The sequence below is a fragment of the Epinephelus fuscoguttatus genome, linkage group LG15 (genome assembly GCF_011397635.1).
Source record: "Epinephelus fuscoguttatus linkage group LG15, E.fuscoguttatus.final_Chr_v1".
NCBI classification, from domain to species: Eukaryota; Metazoa; Chordata; class Actinopteri; order Perciformes; family Serranidae; genus Epinephelus; species Epinephelus fuscoguttatus.
In genome coordinates this window covers 34,810,254-34,824,317 of record NC_064766.1, presented here as the reverse complement: position 1 = coordinate 34,824,317, position 14,064 = coordinate 34,810,254, and the positions used below count along the sequence as shown (strand labels likewise).

General features: G+C 39.3%; 1 protein-coding gene across 3 annotated transcripts in view; it reads right to left on the bottom strand.

Annotated features, from left to right (window-relative positions):
* Positions 1-2,683: 2,683 nt before the first annotated feature.
* Positions 2,684-14,064, bottom strand: part of LOC125901613 (laminin subunit alpha-3-like) — an 85,503-nt gene continuing 74,122 nt past the window's right edge. For 2 of the 3 annotated variants that reach the window (XM_049597345.1, XM_049597346.1), the window contains 15 exons: positions 13,928-14,023; positions 13,600-13,757; positions 13,380-13,497; positions 13,120-13,260; positions 12,855-12,985; positions 12,518-12,652; positions 12,245-12,365; positions 9,307-9,440; positions 8,953-9,133; positions 8,667-8,825; positions 8,097-8,262; positions 6,616-6,749; positions 6,314-6,407; positions 6,091-6,210; positions 2,684-3,837 (listed from right to left, as the gene is read on the bottom strand). In XM_049597345.1, the coding sequence (XP_049453302.1) occupies positions 3,695-3,837; positions 6,091-6,210; positions 6,314-6,407; positions 6,616-6,749; positions 8,097-8,262; positions 8,667-8,825; positions 8,953-9,133; positions 9,307-9,440; positions 12,245-12,365; positions 12,518-12,652; positions 12,855-12,985; positions 13,120-13,260; positions 13,380-13,497; positions 13,600-13,757; positions 13,928-14,023 (2,031 nt within the window). In that variant the 3' untranslated portion in view covers positions 2,684-3,694. Of the gene's footprint in view, positions 3,838-6,090; positions 6,211-6,313; positions 6,408-6,615; positions 6,750-8,096; positions 8,263-8,666; positions 8,826-8,952; positions 9,134-9,306; positions 9,441-11,331; positions 11,591-12,244; positions 12,366-12,517; positions 12,653-12,854; positions 12,986-13,119; positions 13,261-13,379; positions 13,498-13,599; positions 13,758-13,927; positions 14,024-14,064 lie in introns of those variants that run through there. The other variant, XM_049597348.1, reaches the window with a different exon arrangement.

Sequence of the window (14,064 nt, the reverse complement as noted above, 5' to 3'; positions counted from 1 at the left end):
TGGAAAGGTTGTCGACATGCTACAGCCACTCTTTATGGTAAAGCAAAAAACAGGCAAATGACACATTTTAGGCTCATAACAATATAACTTATGCTATTTTGTCTCACCTTTGTTTTCTGCAATAGCCAAGCCACTTTATTACTTTACGTCAGTCTCAAGTTACTCCATATAATGTTCATTTGGCAGCCATCTTGAATTGATGTTCACGCGGAAGCCGTCAAGCTTCCCAGACAACAGTTTATCTGCTCACCTGTGGAGTACATCTGCAGCCGGCATTATCTGGAGTACCTTGAGACTGATGTAAAATAATAAAGTAGCTACATCTGGCTATCACAGGAAACTAAGGTGAAAACTAAGCTTTGTTGTTTTTTACCAATAAAGAGTGGTTGTAGCATGTTGATGATCTTTCCATTTGATCCCTGGTGTCTAAATTATATGAATAAGTGGGATCATTTGTCTTTGTCTGTTGTCTGGTTCAGGAGTCGTGAAAACAGTTTTTGGCAATTAGTGTGGACATCAATTCAAGATGGCCGCCAAATGAACCCCGTGGGCCATGAGTTGACCTTAGCAACAAGAAATATTCTTAACTAGACATCATTAGGGTCCTGAAAACAGCTTACAAATATTTCTGTGTGGGTGCATGTGAAGTCATTTCTCCTTCTGATGTTTTAAAGTTAAAAGTCAAAAGTTGAAGACGAACTCCTGGAGTTGAAAAAAAGCCTCGTTTTTTGTTTTTTGTTTTTTGTTTTTTTTTTTTACTGTTGTCGTGCTTGCTGGTTAGTTAGTGCAAACACTTTTACAGTGAGACATAGAATAAAGTGATTTTGATGAAAAATCACTATTTTAATTTATTTTAATTTCATTTCTTTTATTTTTATTTATTTATTTATTTATTTATTTATTTATTTATTTTGAAAGAGTTGTACATGATGTGTCCAAAGACTGTTGGAAAGTTGAAAATCCAAGGATAATTTCTGTTTCTACAGTTTCTGGCTGAGATCAATGGTGTCATTTTGGCAATAAAATCTGCAGTAAAATACATAGGCTTCATTTGTCATCCATACTGTACTATTCCTAATAAGGGACTGTCCATTACTTAAGAGAGGAGAGGGGGTGATGCAAAATGGCTGTTGCAAGAGGCTCTTCAAATATTGTTTTTAAGCACCAGGAGGGAGTTACGTTTGGTTTAAGAGAGGGACATTCAATCTTAAATTGCTATATTTTGTATGCAATTTAAAAACCTTCAGAACCCCAAAACTCACAAGTGGATTTGAAAAGCACGTTTTCTTTAAAAATCACCAAAATCACACTGTTTGTCAACCTTAAACTGTTAAATACGGTTATTTATAGAGGAAGGAGGGTCATGCATTTCCCCTCGTCACTCAGAGAGGCTCAAGGACAAATATTCGTACAATAATATAATTCTGAAATAGGCAATTCTGCATCATGAGTAGTTTTACTTTTGGTATTATAAGTAGGTTTTGAAAAGGAAAAAACTACATGCATGACTTTTACTTGTAACAGAATATTTCTAAATTACAGTACTGCGACATTTACTTCAGTAAAAGATGTGAGTACTTCTTCCTCCTCTGTATGTGACAAAGCTGTACGAAAACATTTGCTCTGGCACATAGCTAAAATACCTCTGGTCACAGAAGCTGGTGAGTCACATCATTTGGTGCAGCACCTGTTTGCACGACTCTGCAGCTTTTACTCGTGACTTCACAAAGGCCCTGAAGGCAGCATCAGAGTGGGCGTGGTGGTTTGTGATTGAGATGCAGCCAAAGATGTAAAGAGCAGGTCTGAGAGGCAGCTGTGGTCCAGGATGTCTCTCCCTGTCAGAGCTGCTGGTGTAATATTAGAAATACTGATGTGAGGAATCCACATGGAATAAGTTAAAGAAAAAAAAGGTCAAATATATTTTTTGTAAATTAAATGATATCATGATGATGGTGTAAATACTGTGTCAAAGCCTTCTCCACACAAGAGAATAATTCCTGTGGAGAAATGCTAAATTCCTTTGTATTCTTCTTCTTCTTCTTCTCATTATTATTATTATTACTATTATTGGCCTTTTATAACCCCTACTGTTTTTAAGCAAAATATACCCTAAAACTTCAATTAAATGCCCAGTCCTGTATAGGCCTGTCCCAAATATAGACTTGTTGATTTGAGTGATTTCAGCAAATAATACCGCGGGCTAGTCACTAAAGTTTTACGGTCATCAAATTTTAAAGATAGCACCCTTTAAAAATGAGTACAGTCATCTTGCAGGATGTATGTGTTTCCTCAGGTCGTTGAAATCCTCATATTCCCAGAAACAATACCGAGGGTGTGACTCCAGTGTCCTTATAACAACTGCCCTGCTCTTAGTCAAATTATAGGAACATTATTATTCTCGGAGGACCTTAAAGGATGTGTTAACAAAGAGGAAAAACCTGCTCGGAGGTGTAATTACTGAACACCGCCTTATCTCAGTTCAAGCTGAACCACTCCCAAAATGTAGGCACATGGAGATAAATCAACATTATGTACTGTATTCCAACACATGAGACCAAATTATATTTATCTGATCGTACAATTACAAGTATCCACATGTTGCTGAGTATGATTCAATATTAATCCCGCTTGTCTGAAAAAAAAAGATGCATGTTTTAGTACATATAACTGAGTCAAGACCTCATTATGGCACTGAGGAGTATTTATAAACAACATTAATTACAAAATGGCTTACAAATCAGTGGTCACAAGACAGGAATGCATGTACAAACCATCATGTCCAATCATCATGCATATTGTTTCTCATATCACATTATGTACAAAGCAGGTAAGTAAACATTTGCAGGGGAGTTTTAAACACATCAGATACATGTTGTTTTTTGTTATATCACTTTATAATATGGGCTACATGGTCCCAAACATGACTTGTGAGACTTATTAGAAGCTAACTGCGCCTCGATGATCCACAAACTTCAGTTCATGCTGTTTTCTTGTGTGACAGCCACACAGAAAGCCCTCATGCATGAAAAAAGGAATGCAAAATGGAAAATGAATTCAGAGCAACAGTAATACAGTGTAGGAACAAAATGATTTCATGGCCTGTGTGAAGACTCAGTGTCTATTAAGCCATGCTGGCATGTGGATATGAATATAAAACAGCGAGGCAGCCCCTGAAATGTCACTAAACTGAGCACCGTGGGTGTAAACGTAATTATTCTGGTATAAACTTTCCAACAAACAAACAAAAAAATAAAGATCATCATAAAAGCACCATCACAAAAGGCATCATTTGTTTTCGTAAAGTGCTGGGATGCTCCTACTGCAGCCCGACTGATCACAAGCATATTCAGTAGCATTTGATTGTCGACAGAAAATAAATGGAGCGACACGTCAGACTGTAAAACAACTGTTAGAGCATGTGAGCTGGTATGCACGATTTTATCACATAATAAATACAGAAATGTTTAACCAAGCAGCAAATATTATGAACCTGTAAGCTGCTGTTCATATCTCTATTTTACACACAGACCTTCCCACACACACACACTCACACACACTCGCTCACACTGAAACACACTCCTCATGATATATACATTTTTACACACTAACACATTCTCTGTCTTGGCAACAGATTGCACATGGGTGGCAGCGGACGTGGTCCCAAGGTTTGTTTCATGATGACGCAGTGAGACGTTCAGCCTGGACACTCTTTGACGTTGACCGGACCGAATGCACCGGACAGCCTTTCCAAAGAGACAGGGTCGCTGTTGATCCTCATGTCCTGGATGCATCCCACAAAGGACGATGTGACAGGGAACGTCTGATGCCTCAACATCTCTGCAGGAGGAAGGCAGATGTGGTGAACATGAGATGTGTGTGGAAGAAGTTAAAGGGACAGTTCAGAGTGGACACCGTAGAGATGTTTGACTTCTCTTCGGTATGATGGAACTAGAAGGCACTCAGCTTGTGATGCTCAAAGCGCAAAAGTAATACATTAGATCAACTCCTCAGCAATGTCTCTTTCCAAAAATCAGGAACCAGTTACGCAAGATAATCCTCAGACCTTGTTGTGAGCACTTTCATGTCGCAACTATTTTGTTTCCAGCGAACTACACCCACCAACCGTATCGACACGCAGAAGCAAGCATGCATCTACTACTAGCTCACCTAGCATCACTGAGCTAGCTAATGTTAGACCCTTTTCCCATTGTCACTCTTGGCCACGTCGAGTAAAGCCATGTGTTTCCGTTGTCACGCCAGAGATGGACCTTCCCCTAAAAGCCAGGCCTCCCGCCCTATAGCGGTGACGCCTCACCAACCGCAGCCAACCCTTGACGACCCCCCTTCTACCCCTCAAACAAGTGTCTGTTGCATGACTCCACTCTCCTCTGTCTGCAGGAGACCAGAGAGAAAGGTGTTTTTAAAAGTCGCTGTGTTCAGCTTTCAGTACTTTTGCAGCTTCTGACTGAATCTCTGGTTTGGAGTTCAGTTTTTCTCCTGTTTTTACTTTAGATATCTGATTTATTTTACTGTCTCATGTTCACTATCCACCATGTAAGAAGTTGTGTGAAGTTGCTGCTCAAAAACGCAACATTTCCTTATTTTGCTGCTTCACAATAAAAGCTTATACATGACAAAATAATGTGGCTCTTTGAGAGGAATCTATAGGATATTAAATGCAGCTTCTCTCCAAGAAAGGCAAGTCTAACAATACGGCAGGAAGGAAGAGTCACAGTGAGATGTTGATGAAGAGCTGCAGACAGCAGGCTCTTACTGCACCTCTGCAAACAGCTCACCTCCAACAAGTAAACTTTTTTTCCTGCCCTGCTGTGGAAAAACACATGCAGCAAAAATAACAGCTAAATGTCATCACTCAAGACAAGCCATCATCAGTTTAAGGCCATGTTTACACGAAAACAATCCACTGAAAACAGAATCGTTTCTCAGATGACAACGTTTTGATAACAATCGCTGTGCACACTGATCCACAAAAATGACCAAAAACACTGTAGTATACATGCCAGGCCAGTAGTTGGCGGTGTGACTTTGCAATGAAACAACACGCGCCTGGACACATACCCTGCCTTCTACAGAGCGGCGATGTTTAAACAAAAAAAATGGCAACTGCACGAACCTTTGTCTGGACGGTCGACGAGGTGGAGCTGCTACACTAAATCTACACTTTGATGGGGAAGCATTGATAAACTCAATAGAATGAGCAGCACAAGCAGAGTTCGGGAGTACGCCATTGTTGTTGTGATGGTCGACTTTCTCGCGCATGCCTAGTGACTGGAAGCGTAATGTGCAAGTGGGAAAAGTCTCCATTTTCAGAGGAACTGCATATTGCAAGTTTACGTGACAACAGAGACGGTGCTGTTTCCAAAAAATTGCACTCTGGAACCCGTTTTCAAAATGATCGGCCAAAACGCAACTAAAGTTTACCGTTTTCAGTTGAAACCGTTGTGGTATAAACGGGACCAAAGACACACCTTCAAGAAGGTAGCCCTGTTGTAATGGAAATATAAATCCCTGCTGTGCTAGGCTGACGGCCCATAGCAAGCCAAGCCAAGCCAAGCCAGCCCATGACTATCGAAAAGGGGCATTAGCTCACTCAGCCATGTGAAAGAGGACTCCATAATGTTTACATCTCGTGCTGTCACAAGCATGAGCCTCTCATCTGTGAGTAGATGCACGCCTCCTTCTGCACAGTGATACGGTTGGTGGGTGTAGTTCAGTAGACAGAAAAATAGTTCCTACATGAAACTGCTCACAACAAGGTCTGTGGATTATCTTGAGTAACCAGGTCATGATTTATGGAAAGAGACGCTGCTGTTGAATTTTCAAATGTATGTTTTGGCACTTTGAGCACCACAAGCGGAGTGCCATCTAGTTCCATTACATTTGAGAGGAGCCAGACATCTCTGCAGTTGATATTTTCAACACTCAGCAACTCACACAAAACAATTTAGACTGATAAACAGCACTACAGGTGGGTGGAAAAATATGTGTTTTTGATTTTGGGATGAATTGTTCCATTAACTAAAATGACACTAAGTATATTAGCTCTCAGATTAACAGGTTAATACTCACCAGGAATGCCGCCCACATACAAGGAGTTTTTGGTCAAAGTTGTGGTGGAAGATGGTGGTCCAATCTTGTAATTGTCCACTGTGTCCACGTGCAGCTGCACAACATTTTTCCTCTTGATCACTAGAAGACACAAGGACAGTGTTAATGCAGAACACAATTTATAGCAGAGTCCAAATAGGTTCTAAAAGCAGTTTTAATTTGTCTTTCATGAAGTGAAATGTACCTGAAATTTTATGAAACATCCCATCACATAAAGAAGCTTTTGGCTTCACCGACACCATGAATTTTCCTTTGCCATTGTCGGCTTGTGCCACTACCTGGAGATGAAAGCAAAGAAAGTGCTTTTAATCACATGTACAGGAAACACACTTTAGGTTGATACAATTTTCAGCCTAGGCTTAAAGGTAGGATCTGTTCTGTGATGTTTAAGCATGCAAAACATGACACACAATCGAGACTCAGTTCAACTTGGGTTAGGAGCCATGTAAAAGCAGCTGATGCAGCATCATCACAGTCCAGCCTCACCTCTCCTCTGAGCATGTAGACAGTGAGATACTGGTTCCTGCTGGAATCACCGACATGTAGCAGGAGTCCGTTCAGACTCCGCGGACGAATATTAAACAGCAGTTCAAAGCTGGAGCCCACGACAAAGGAGTCATCTGAAACACAGAAACCAGATATCATCACGCCTGTCAACACTGACATTATTATAGACATCATAATTTACACTCTAAGTATTAAAATAATGAGGACACAGCTGTGAAATGAGCATATCATGGAGACTCTTACGGGTCTCGTGGTTTCTTTGAAGTAACTGACATGTAACTAATTTCCTGAGAAGTGTGTTAGAAAGGACTATCTAATTTGGATCTAATTATAGAGAACAGGGAGACGGGGTTCTTTAATTAATCAATTCCAGTTAATATCTAGTGTGTGACGTGGAGAGTGTTTCACTCAGTGCACAGCAGGTAAGTGAAACATGATGAAATATGAAATATTTCTTTATTTTTTCTTGTATATAACTAGCACACAGGAAAAGTAACAAATAAATACAGTTAATATTCGAAAAATACATTACTTGGACTCTGGAAGGAAATTTCTGCCTATATAACCCCCCCTTTTTATGTAACTCTATTTTTTGGGGTATTTTATCCACATTCAGTTAAATAAATATCAGAATCCGAATCAGAAATACTTAATTGATCCTCGAAGGGGCACTTTGATTTGTTACAGTCGCTCCGATATAAAGAATAGGGAATTATACGAAGTAAGAATAAGAGTATGAAATAGAAGTACGTCAGCATAAAGCAATAAAATAAAATTAAATAAAACAAAATTAAATAAAAAAAAAGAAAGAAAAAAAGTAAATCAAAAATAAAAATAAAAACATTATACCAGTACTTAAGATATTAAAAATGTCAAAAATAAAATATATATTGTCAATGTGCTGAAGCTGTAAGTGTGAAAATTAACTACAATATATACATCAATAGAATAAAACAAGAATAAAATAAGAGTAAACACATGACATATGTACAGTTATGTACATGATACAGTCATATAATGAGAAAAAAGTGCACAGCTGAATAATTGCACAGTCTATCTAATACATTAGTATTAGATATAATTATCAGATATAAAGACACAGTCCTGGTCAGGATATTAACTAGGAAGTTTAAGATTAAGAATCCACTAGACCTGTAAAATAATATAGCTTTCCATATTTTTGTATAATCTGTGGACTATTTCTGTGAGAAATTCAGATTTTTACTCAAATAATAATCAATAACCCTTAAAAAGATCACTTACATCCCTCTTCTCTTTTCTTTAGGAAAAACAAAATAAGGGAAACCAAACTTATGTCCAATGACACTGGCACTTTTGGAAATGTCTTTATTTATTAGCGTTTTGTGTCACTGACTTGTTCAGAAGTCTGATAGAGTTCATTATTGTGCTAGAAATACATCTGCAGTGTTATATGATTGTTATCAGAGGTGTGTACTCACTGATCATGACATGTGCTCCATTCCCTGAGAAATAGGCCCCTCTCTGTGTCTGTCCCTCGAAGCAGGGGCCAGCACCGTGGTTTGAGGTTGGATTTAACATCGGTGCTCCGTTCATTTTAAAATTGCGGATACAGCCGGAGATGCTCTGCTTTGGAAGGGCCTTCAACTGAAAGTATATATTTAAAAAAAAAATGAATAAAGAAGAAACAGTGTGTATCGGTGGTTCCCAACTGCTGGCTCGTGCTCCAAAAGTGGGTCGCGGGTCCATTCTAAATGGACCGCAAGTGACTCACAAACAAACTTTATTCTTAAGTATAAAGAATTTCTGGCACAGAGTTTTTATTGTGATGAGCTGCAGAGTGAGTGTATAATGGACAGATTCTTAACAGAGACAGCAAACTAGCTTGATGATATGGCCAAACACAAGTATGGCGCTGGATTTATTGAACTGTGTGGCCCTTGAGCTAATGACTAAAGAGAAATCTGGACCAGTTGGGGACCACTGGTATATATAACAGCATATAATGACATTTGTGAATGAATTGTGTCAGTGTGTGGGGTTTCTTTTACCTTCAGCTCTTTGTGAAGGGACTCTGGGGTGCTGCCCAGGTACACAGGTGACACAAACTGCTGCATGGACGTCAACTCGGCATTTGTCAGCTGACCATCCTGGGCTCTGATCCCATCCACAACCAATCGAAATTTCTTCCTCTCCAAACTGAATATGACCTGCAGGATTCACCACACACGTACAGACTGATAAAGCTTTGCTCTGTAATGTGGATTAAGTGATGTTTGAAATTGTACGTAAGTTTGGATACATCTTGAAGTATAGGTATGATATGAGTCCACTGACCGTGTGCCACTTCCCATCATTGTACTTCTCCCTGTTGAAGATCTCCTTCTGTTTGCCTACAGACAGTCTGATCCTGCCTTTGGATATGTACAAGGCGAGATGAGAGCGCCCTCCTCTGGTAGCAGCAAAGAACAGCAGGCCCTCAGGAGCTCGAGTCCTCACATCCAGAGAAAAGTGAGGCCTGGGGAGGGTGAAGAAAGAACAGTCTTCAGTGTTTGTGTGTGTTGGCTCTGACAGAACTGCAGCAACTGTTCTCAAGCACGCTTCTCATTTGGAAAACCTCCACTGAACATTTCATGTGTGTGCTTGCATGAGTTGTGAAATGGCAGTCCAGCGGGGTACGACGGGACTCACCTGGGCTGCAGGACCTGTAGGGGAAGGCTGTAGGTGAGGCTGCTGACAGGGCCGCCCATGCGATAGGCATTTTGAACCAGGGTGGGTAATGCACACGCTGATGGACTCTCGTTTATGGGCTGCATCACAACATCCTGAAAACAGCACAAGCATAAAGACAAGACACTCAGCACAGGTGACAAAGTTGGCCCTCACATCACGGTTTCCTCACTCATCTCCAAAGCGGCTCCAATCTGTCGATAAATAAAGATGGCAATGTATAGTGGTGAGAATGAGAATAATCCTAGTTTACATCCAAAATGTCTTTATATTCTCTTTTTAGTTTTACCCACAGATGAGATCATTCAGGACATGATGTACGCTGAATAAATAAATGTAGGATTTCATTATTTTCATTGCTGATTCATCTGCAAATTATTCTGTAATCGTTTGGTCAATAAAATGTCAGAAAACAATCATCCAACAGTCTAAAACCCAAACACATACAGTTCACTATCACAGACGACTAAAGAAAGCAGCAAACATTTTCAATTGTGAAACTAGAATTAGTGATTTTTTGGCATTATTTGCTTTAAAACAATTATCAGAATTGTTGCAGGCACATTTTCAGTTGATTTGCTGCTCAGTTGATCCACAAACACCATCATGCAGTGTAGAAAAACAGTAGATGTCTTCCAAAGATGTCACCAATTTCCTAAATAGCAAACTATAATCTGGTAGTTATGATTGAATCACTCATGAAATTAGTATGTAATCATTAGTATCTTGTAATTAAAACTACAAAATCACACATTGAATGTTTTATTTTGGTTACATGGAGGGTTTTACTGTAACACTGAGTTTCTTGAAGCAGCACAACCTCCGGCAAACTTCCTGTTCCGTCAGAGAGGTGTTTGGTTTCAACATTTTGTTCTTGTTCGGGAATGTAGTTGCTCCGATATATGATTTTAGTGATTTCAGATTGTCATACACTCAAAGATAAATACTTCAAATGGAGTTGTAGTGTTTCTAAACTTTAAACACACTCAAAGACTTTTTCTAAATGGCTCATGTGGTCCTGATATTATAGAAAACACCAATAAAGGACAGGGAACCAAGAAAAGGTGTCATGTGTGATATGATATGCACAGTCTCATCTGTGTTTTGTCTTTCTGTGACTCCTCTGGTTATATTTCTTTCTTCAAGTCTAGACTGTAGCATCAAATGATTATTGCACTTGTGTGAACTCATGCAGCAGCTGAGAATTCATTATTCAGGCAATCTGCTGTGGGTCAGGGGTTGTCGGAGATTGTGGTGGTGATACGTCCCGCGTTAATCACATGCTCCGAATCAAATGCACAGAGCTTAGTAAATTATGACGGGCATGCGAGATCCACAGTGATGTGCAGAGATGATGTAACCATGCTTTGATAATGTGTCTGAACACGGTAAGCTCTGCTAGGCCCTCACATATTTCACTGCTTATCTGTGGAATACCGACAGTTCATTGCAGGAAATGCTGCCAGAAACGTCCCGCTGGCTATATTATTTATTCTAATGCACAGCAGTGTTTCTCAGCCTTAATGCTGAGAGCCCAGTCAGAGTTGTTAGAGATGGAAGACTGATAAATTTAGATGTGGTTGTTAAGTCAAGACAAGTTTATTAATGTAACAAAATCTCACAGGGCTTCAGTGGCCCACAACAGCAAGGGTTTCCATTTAATATGCATTTTAATTTAAAATAATTTAACAGGTTTAAAATGTTTAATTTGTGTCCACCTGTGTCCTTAAAAGTAGAATATAAAAATATTCACATGAAGTCTGTTGAGTAAAACAGGGGTCAGAGAATGAGAAACTCAAATGCAGACCTTGTTGTGTTGGATATTAGCTGTAATGATTAGTAATTTTATTTGATAATGAAATTACAGTTTATATCATTTCATAATCAGGCATGAGTGTCTGACAACAGTGAGTTAGAGTGCACGTGCTTGTGAATGACTGTTAGTGGTTCATTAATGTTACATGAAAGAAAGAAAAGAGACATGAGGTGATTTCAAGCTTGTTATTCACAAGTTTTTGTTTGTAATTAATGTTTTTTTAAATAGAACAGACAGTGATACAATACATGTAGTAATTCTTGTGATTATTGTAAATGTTCATGCAACTTTTTTTTTATTTAAGTACACTGCAGATGAATAAGATTGTGCACAAGCAACAGAACATTGTGGTGCAAGGTGCCAGTTTTTCATGTCAATATTAGATTCTTGTCAGCATCGGCAGGTCATAGGGCTCCTCCTTCTTCATCTCTGGAAACAAGGCAGCAGAATATCATGTAAGCAATGTCAACATGAGACAAGCAATGTGCGATTATCAATTCGCCCTCAACAATAATATCATGCAGTGGTTTCACTCTGCAAATGTGTGAGAGTTACAAAAGGTAAAGATACAAATAGGTATGACTTACTGCTAGTGAATGGAAACAACCATCAAGTCACCATGCTCTTAATGAACATGCTAGTTTTGACAGTTATACCTTTAAATAAGATGGATCGCTCTAGTTGTTAAACAATAATGTCACTTAGTTGATTTGCTTTGAAAAGAAGTTTTAATTATTTCAATCAAATGTCAGTGGAGGCTCCTGAGCGGCAAGTGAGAAAAGCATTTTCTGGTGATCCATGTTCTTAGTCTAAATAGTTTTCTCTTTAGTGTTTATGACTTAAGAACAAGTGAAGGTTTTGCCGGGATAATCTTTGTCCGTTACTTAATTTTTTTTCATCTATGAAACAAGTGGTGAGAAAGGGTATCGAGGCAGACTCTTTTTTGCACCTGTTCTAAAGTCATGAACACAGGAGAGAAAGCAATTTAGATCAGACTTACAACATGCATTTTTTTCTCACTTGCCACTCAGGGCTTCAGGTATTTTTGTCAGTTGTTTACAATCACAACAAACAAACCCTCACCTTCTTAGAGGCGCGGTCAAGCATCAGTTGAGGAAGACTGTCAGCAGTACACACATCCAGCAAGACATCTCCAGAAGCCTTAAACTTGCTAAGGTCCTCGGCCTTGTATAAGTGGGATGGCCTGCAAACAGAACAGATGACAGATACACTATAAACACCCCACATCAAAGTGTCTAGACATTCAATGTGTAACCTCAATAATAAAAGCTGTGCATGAATCTGGAGGTATTTCTAAATGATGCAGCCATGCAACGCAAAGGGAGGAAATATTACCGTCTTGTGTAGATGTTGGAAACGCAGCCTTTGAACGTGTCCTTTCCAAGGACTGTGGAGCCACCTGTGTTAGGTATGGAAGCAGTGCCACTCTGCTCCTGACCGCTGACTTCATCATCAATGAGCAGCTCAGTCCTGTTTGGAAAATCATCATTAACTGCTACGTAACAGGTGTCACTGTCTGTGTTAATTTCTTAGCCCACATATCTGCTTGTAAAATTAAAATCACACAAAACCACAGACTACTGTATATAGTTGTTAAAACAATATTAAATCTGTATGGATGTCAACATTATTCATTGTATGTCTTAATGTAAGATCATTGTCTCCTTCATACCTTCCACTTTTTCTAATTGCAGTCAAATAATGCCACTGGCCATCGTTATATTTCTTGTTTGACTTCCAGAGTTTGTTGTTGAAACTGAGAATCACATGGCCATTTTCCAACGCAAGATTAATCCCATTAGCCTGGAAAACATTAAAAATTAGATGGTCTTAAAATCAAATCAAGTTCTACCTGTTGTCTCACACAAAACTCATCTCATCTCAATCTCAAAGTCACAATTAAAATATCACATTTCAAAATAAATGTCAGGACTGACCTGATCTTTGTTTTGCAGAATGAGACCCTGATTCTCTGTGCTCTTGAATCCGAGGGACACAGTAACGTCATTGGCCAGACTAAAGTCTGAAAGGTCAGCTGACAGAGAGCTCGCCAGGCTGAACTCTGCTTTACGGGAAACCTAGACAAGTACATGGACACGATGCATTAGTTAATTACTTGACACATAAGCCTTTGTGTGATTTGGGAAGTGATATACATGTTGGTAACTGGTTTGGGGAGTAGAGGATAACTTCCTACCAAGGAGTCCTTGGGACAACCTTTGCTGATGCCCACTTGCTCGTCAACAGGTTGAAAGTTCGACCTCAGCTTCAGGTTCCTCAAGCATCCTCTGTATGGCTGTATGGTGATGTTATGTCTGTGAAAGGGAACAGAAAATCAAGTTATTTTCAGTAAAGGGGGAAAACGTTGACCACCTAACTCACAACACAAAATAAGAGGAAAACTGGTAACCACGTACCTTTCCCTCAAGTCTTGTGGGGCACCACCAACGTAGAATTCTTTTATTTTGCTGTTGTCAAATGCGACTTGGGCTTGGACTCTCTCTACATTGCCAGACTGGATTTTAATTTCTCCTTTATTTGTACTAATGATGCGGAATTCTGTCCAGTCCTGTGTCTGAAGAAAGGTTAGAGAAGCAAGGTGTGGTTGAATGAATGATTCTTAATTTACAAATGTTATCTCGTTGAGTAACATCAATTTAAAAGGAGGAGCACACCAGTGTTTTTTGATTGAATTGTCAGGGAAGAACCTGACTGCAGAAAACAAAACCAAGAAAAGCTTCTTACCGGGAATGATTTCTGTTTCGCTTTAACTGGTGCTGGCAGCAAATTACTACGTATGACAAAGAAGCCCTTCTCCATCTCCAAGGTAAAGTAATTGTCCTGTGTTGCAGGAGAAATAGAATAATCAAATTCTTGCAAAT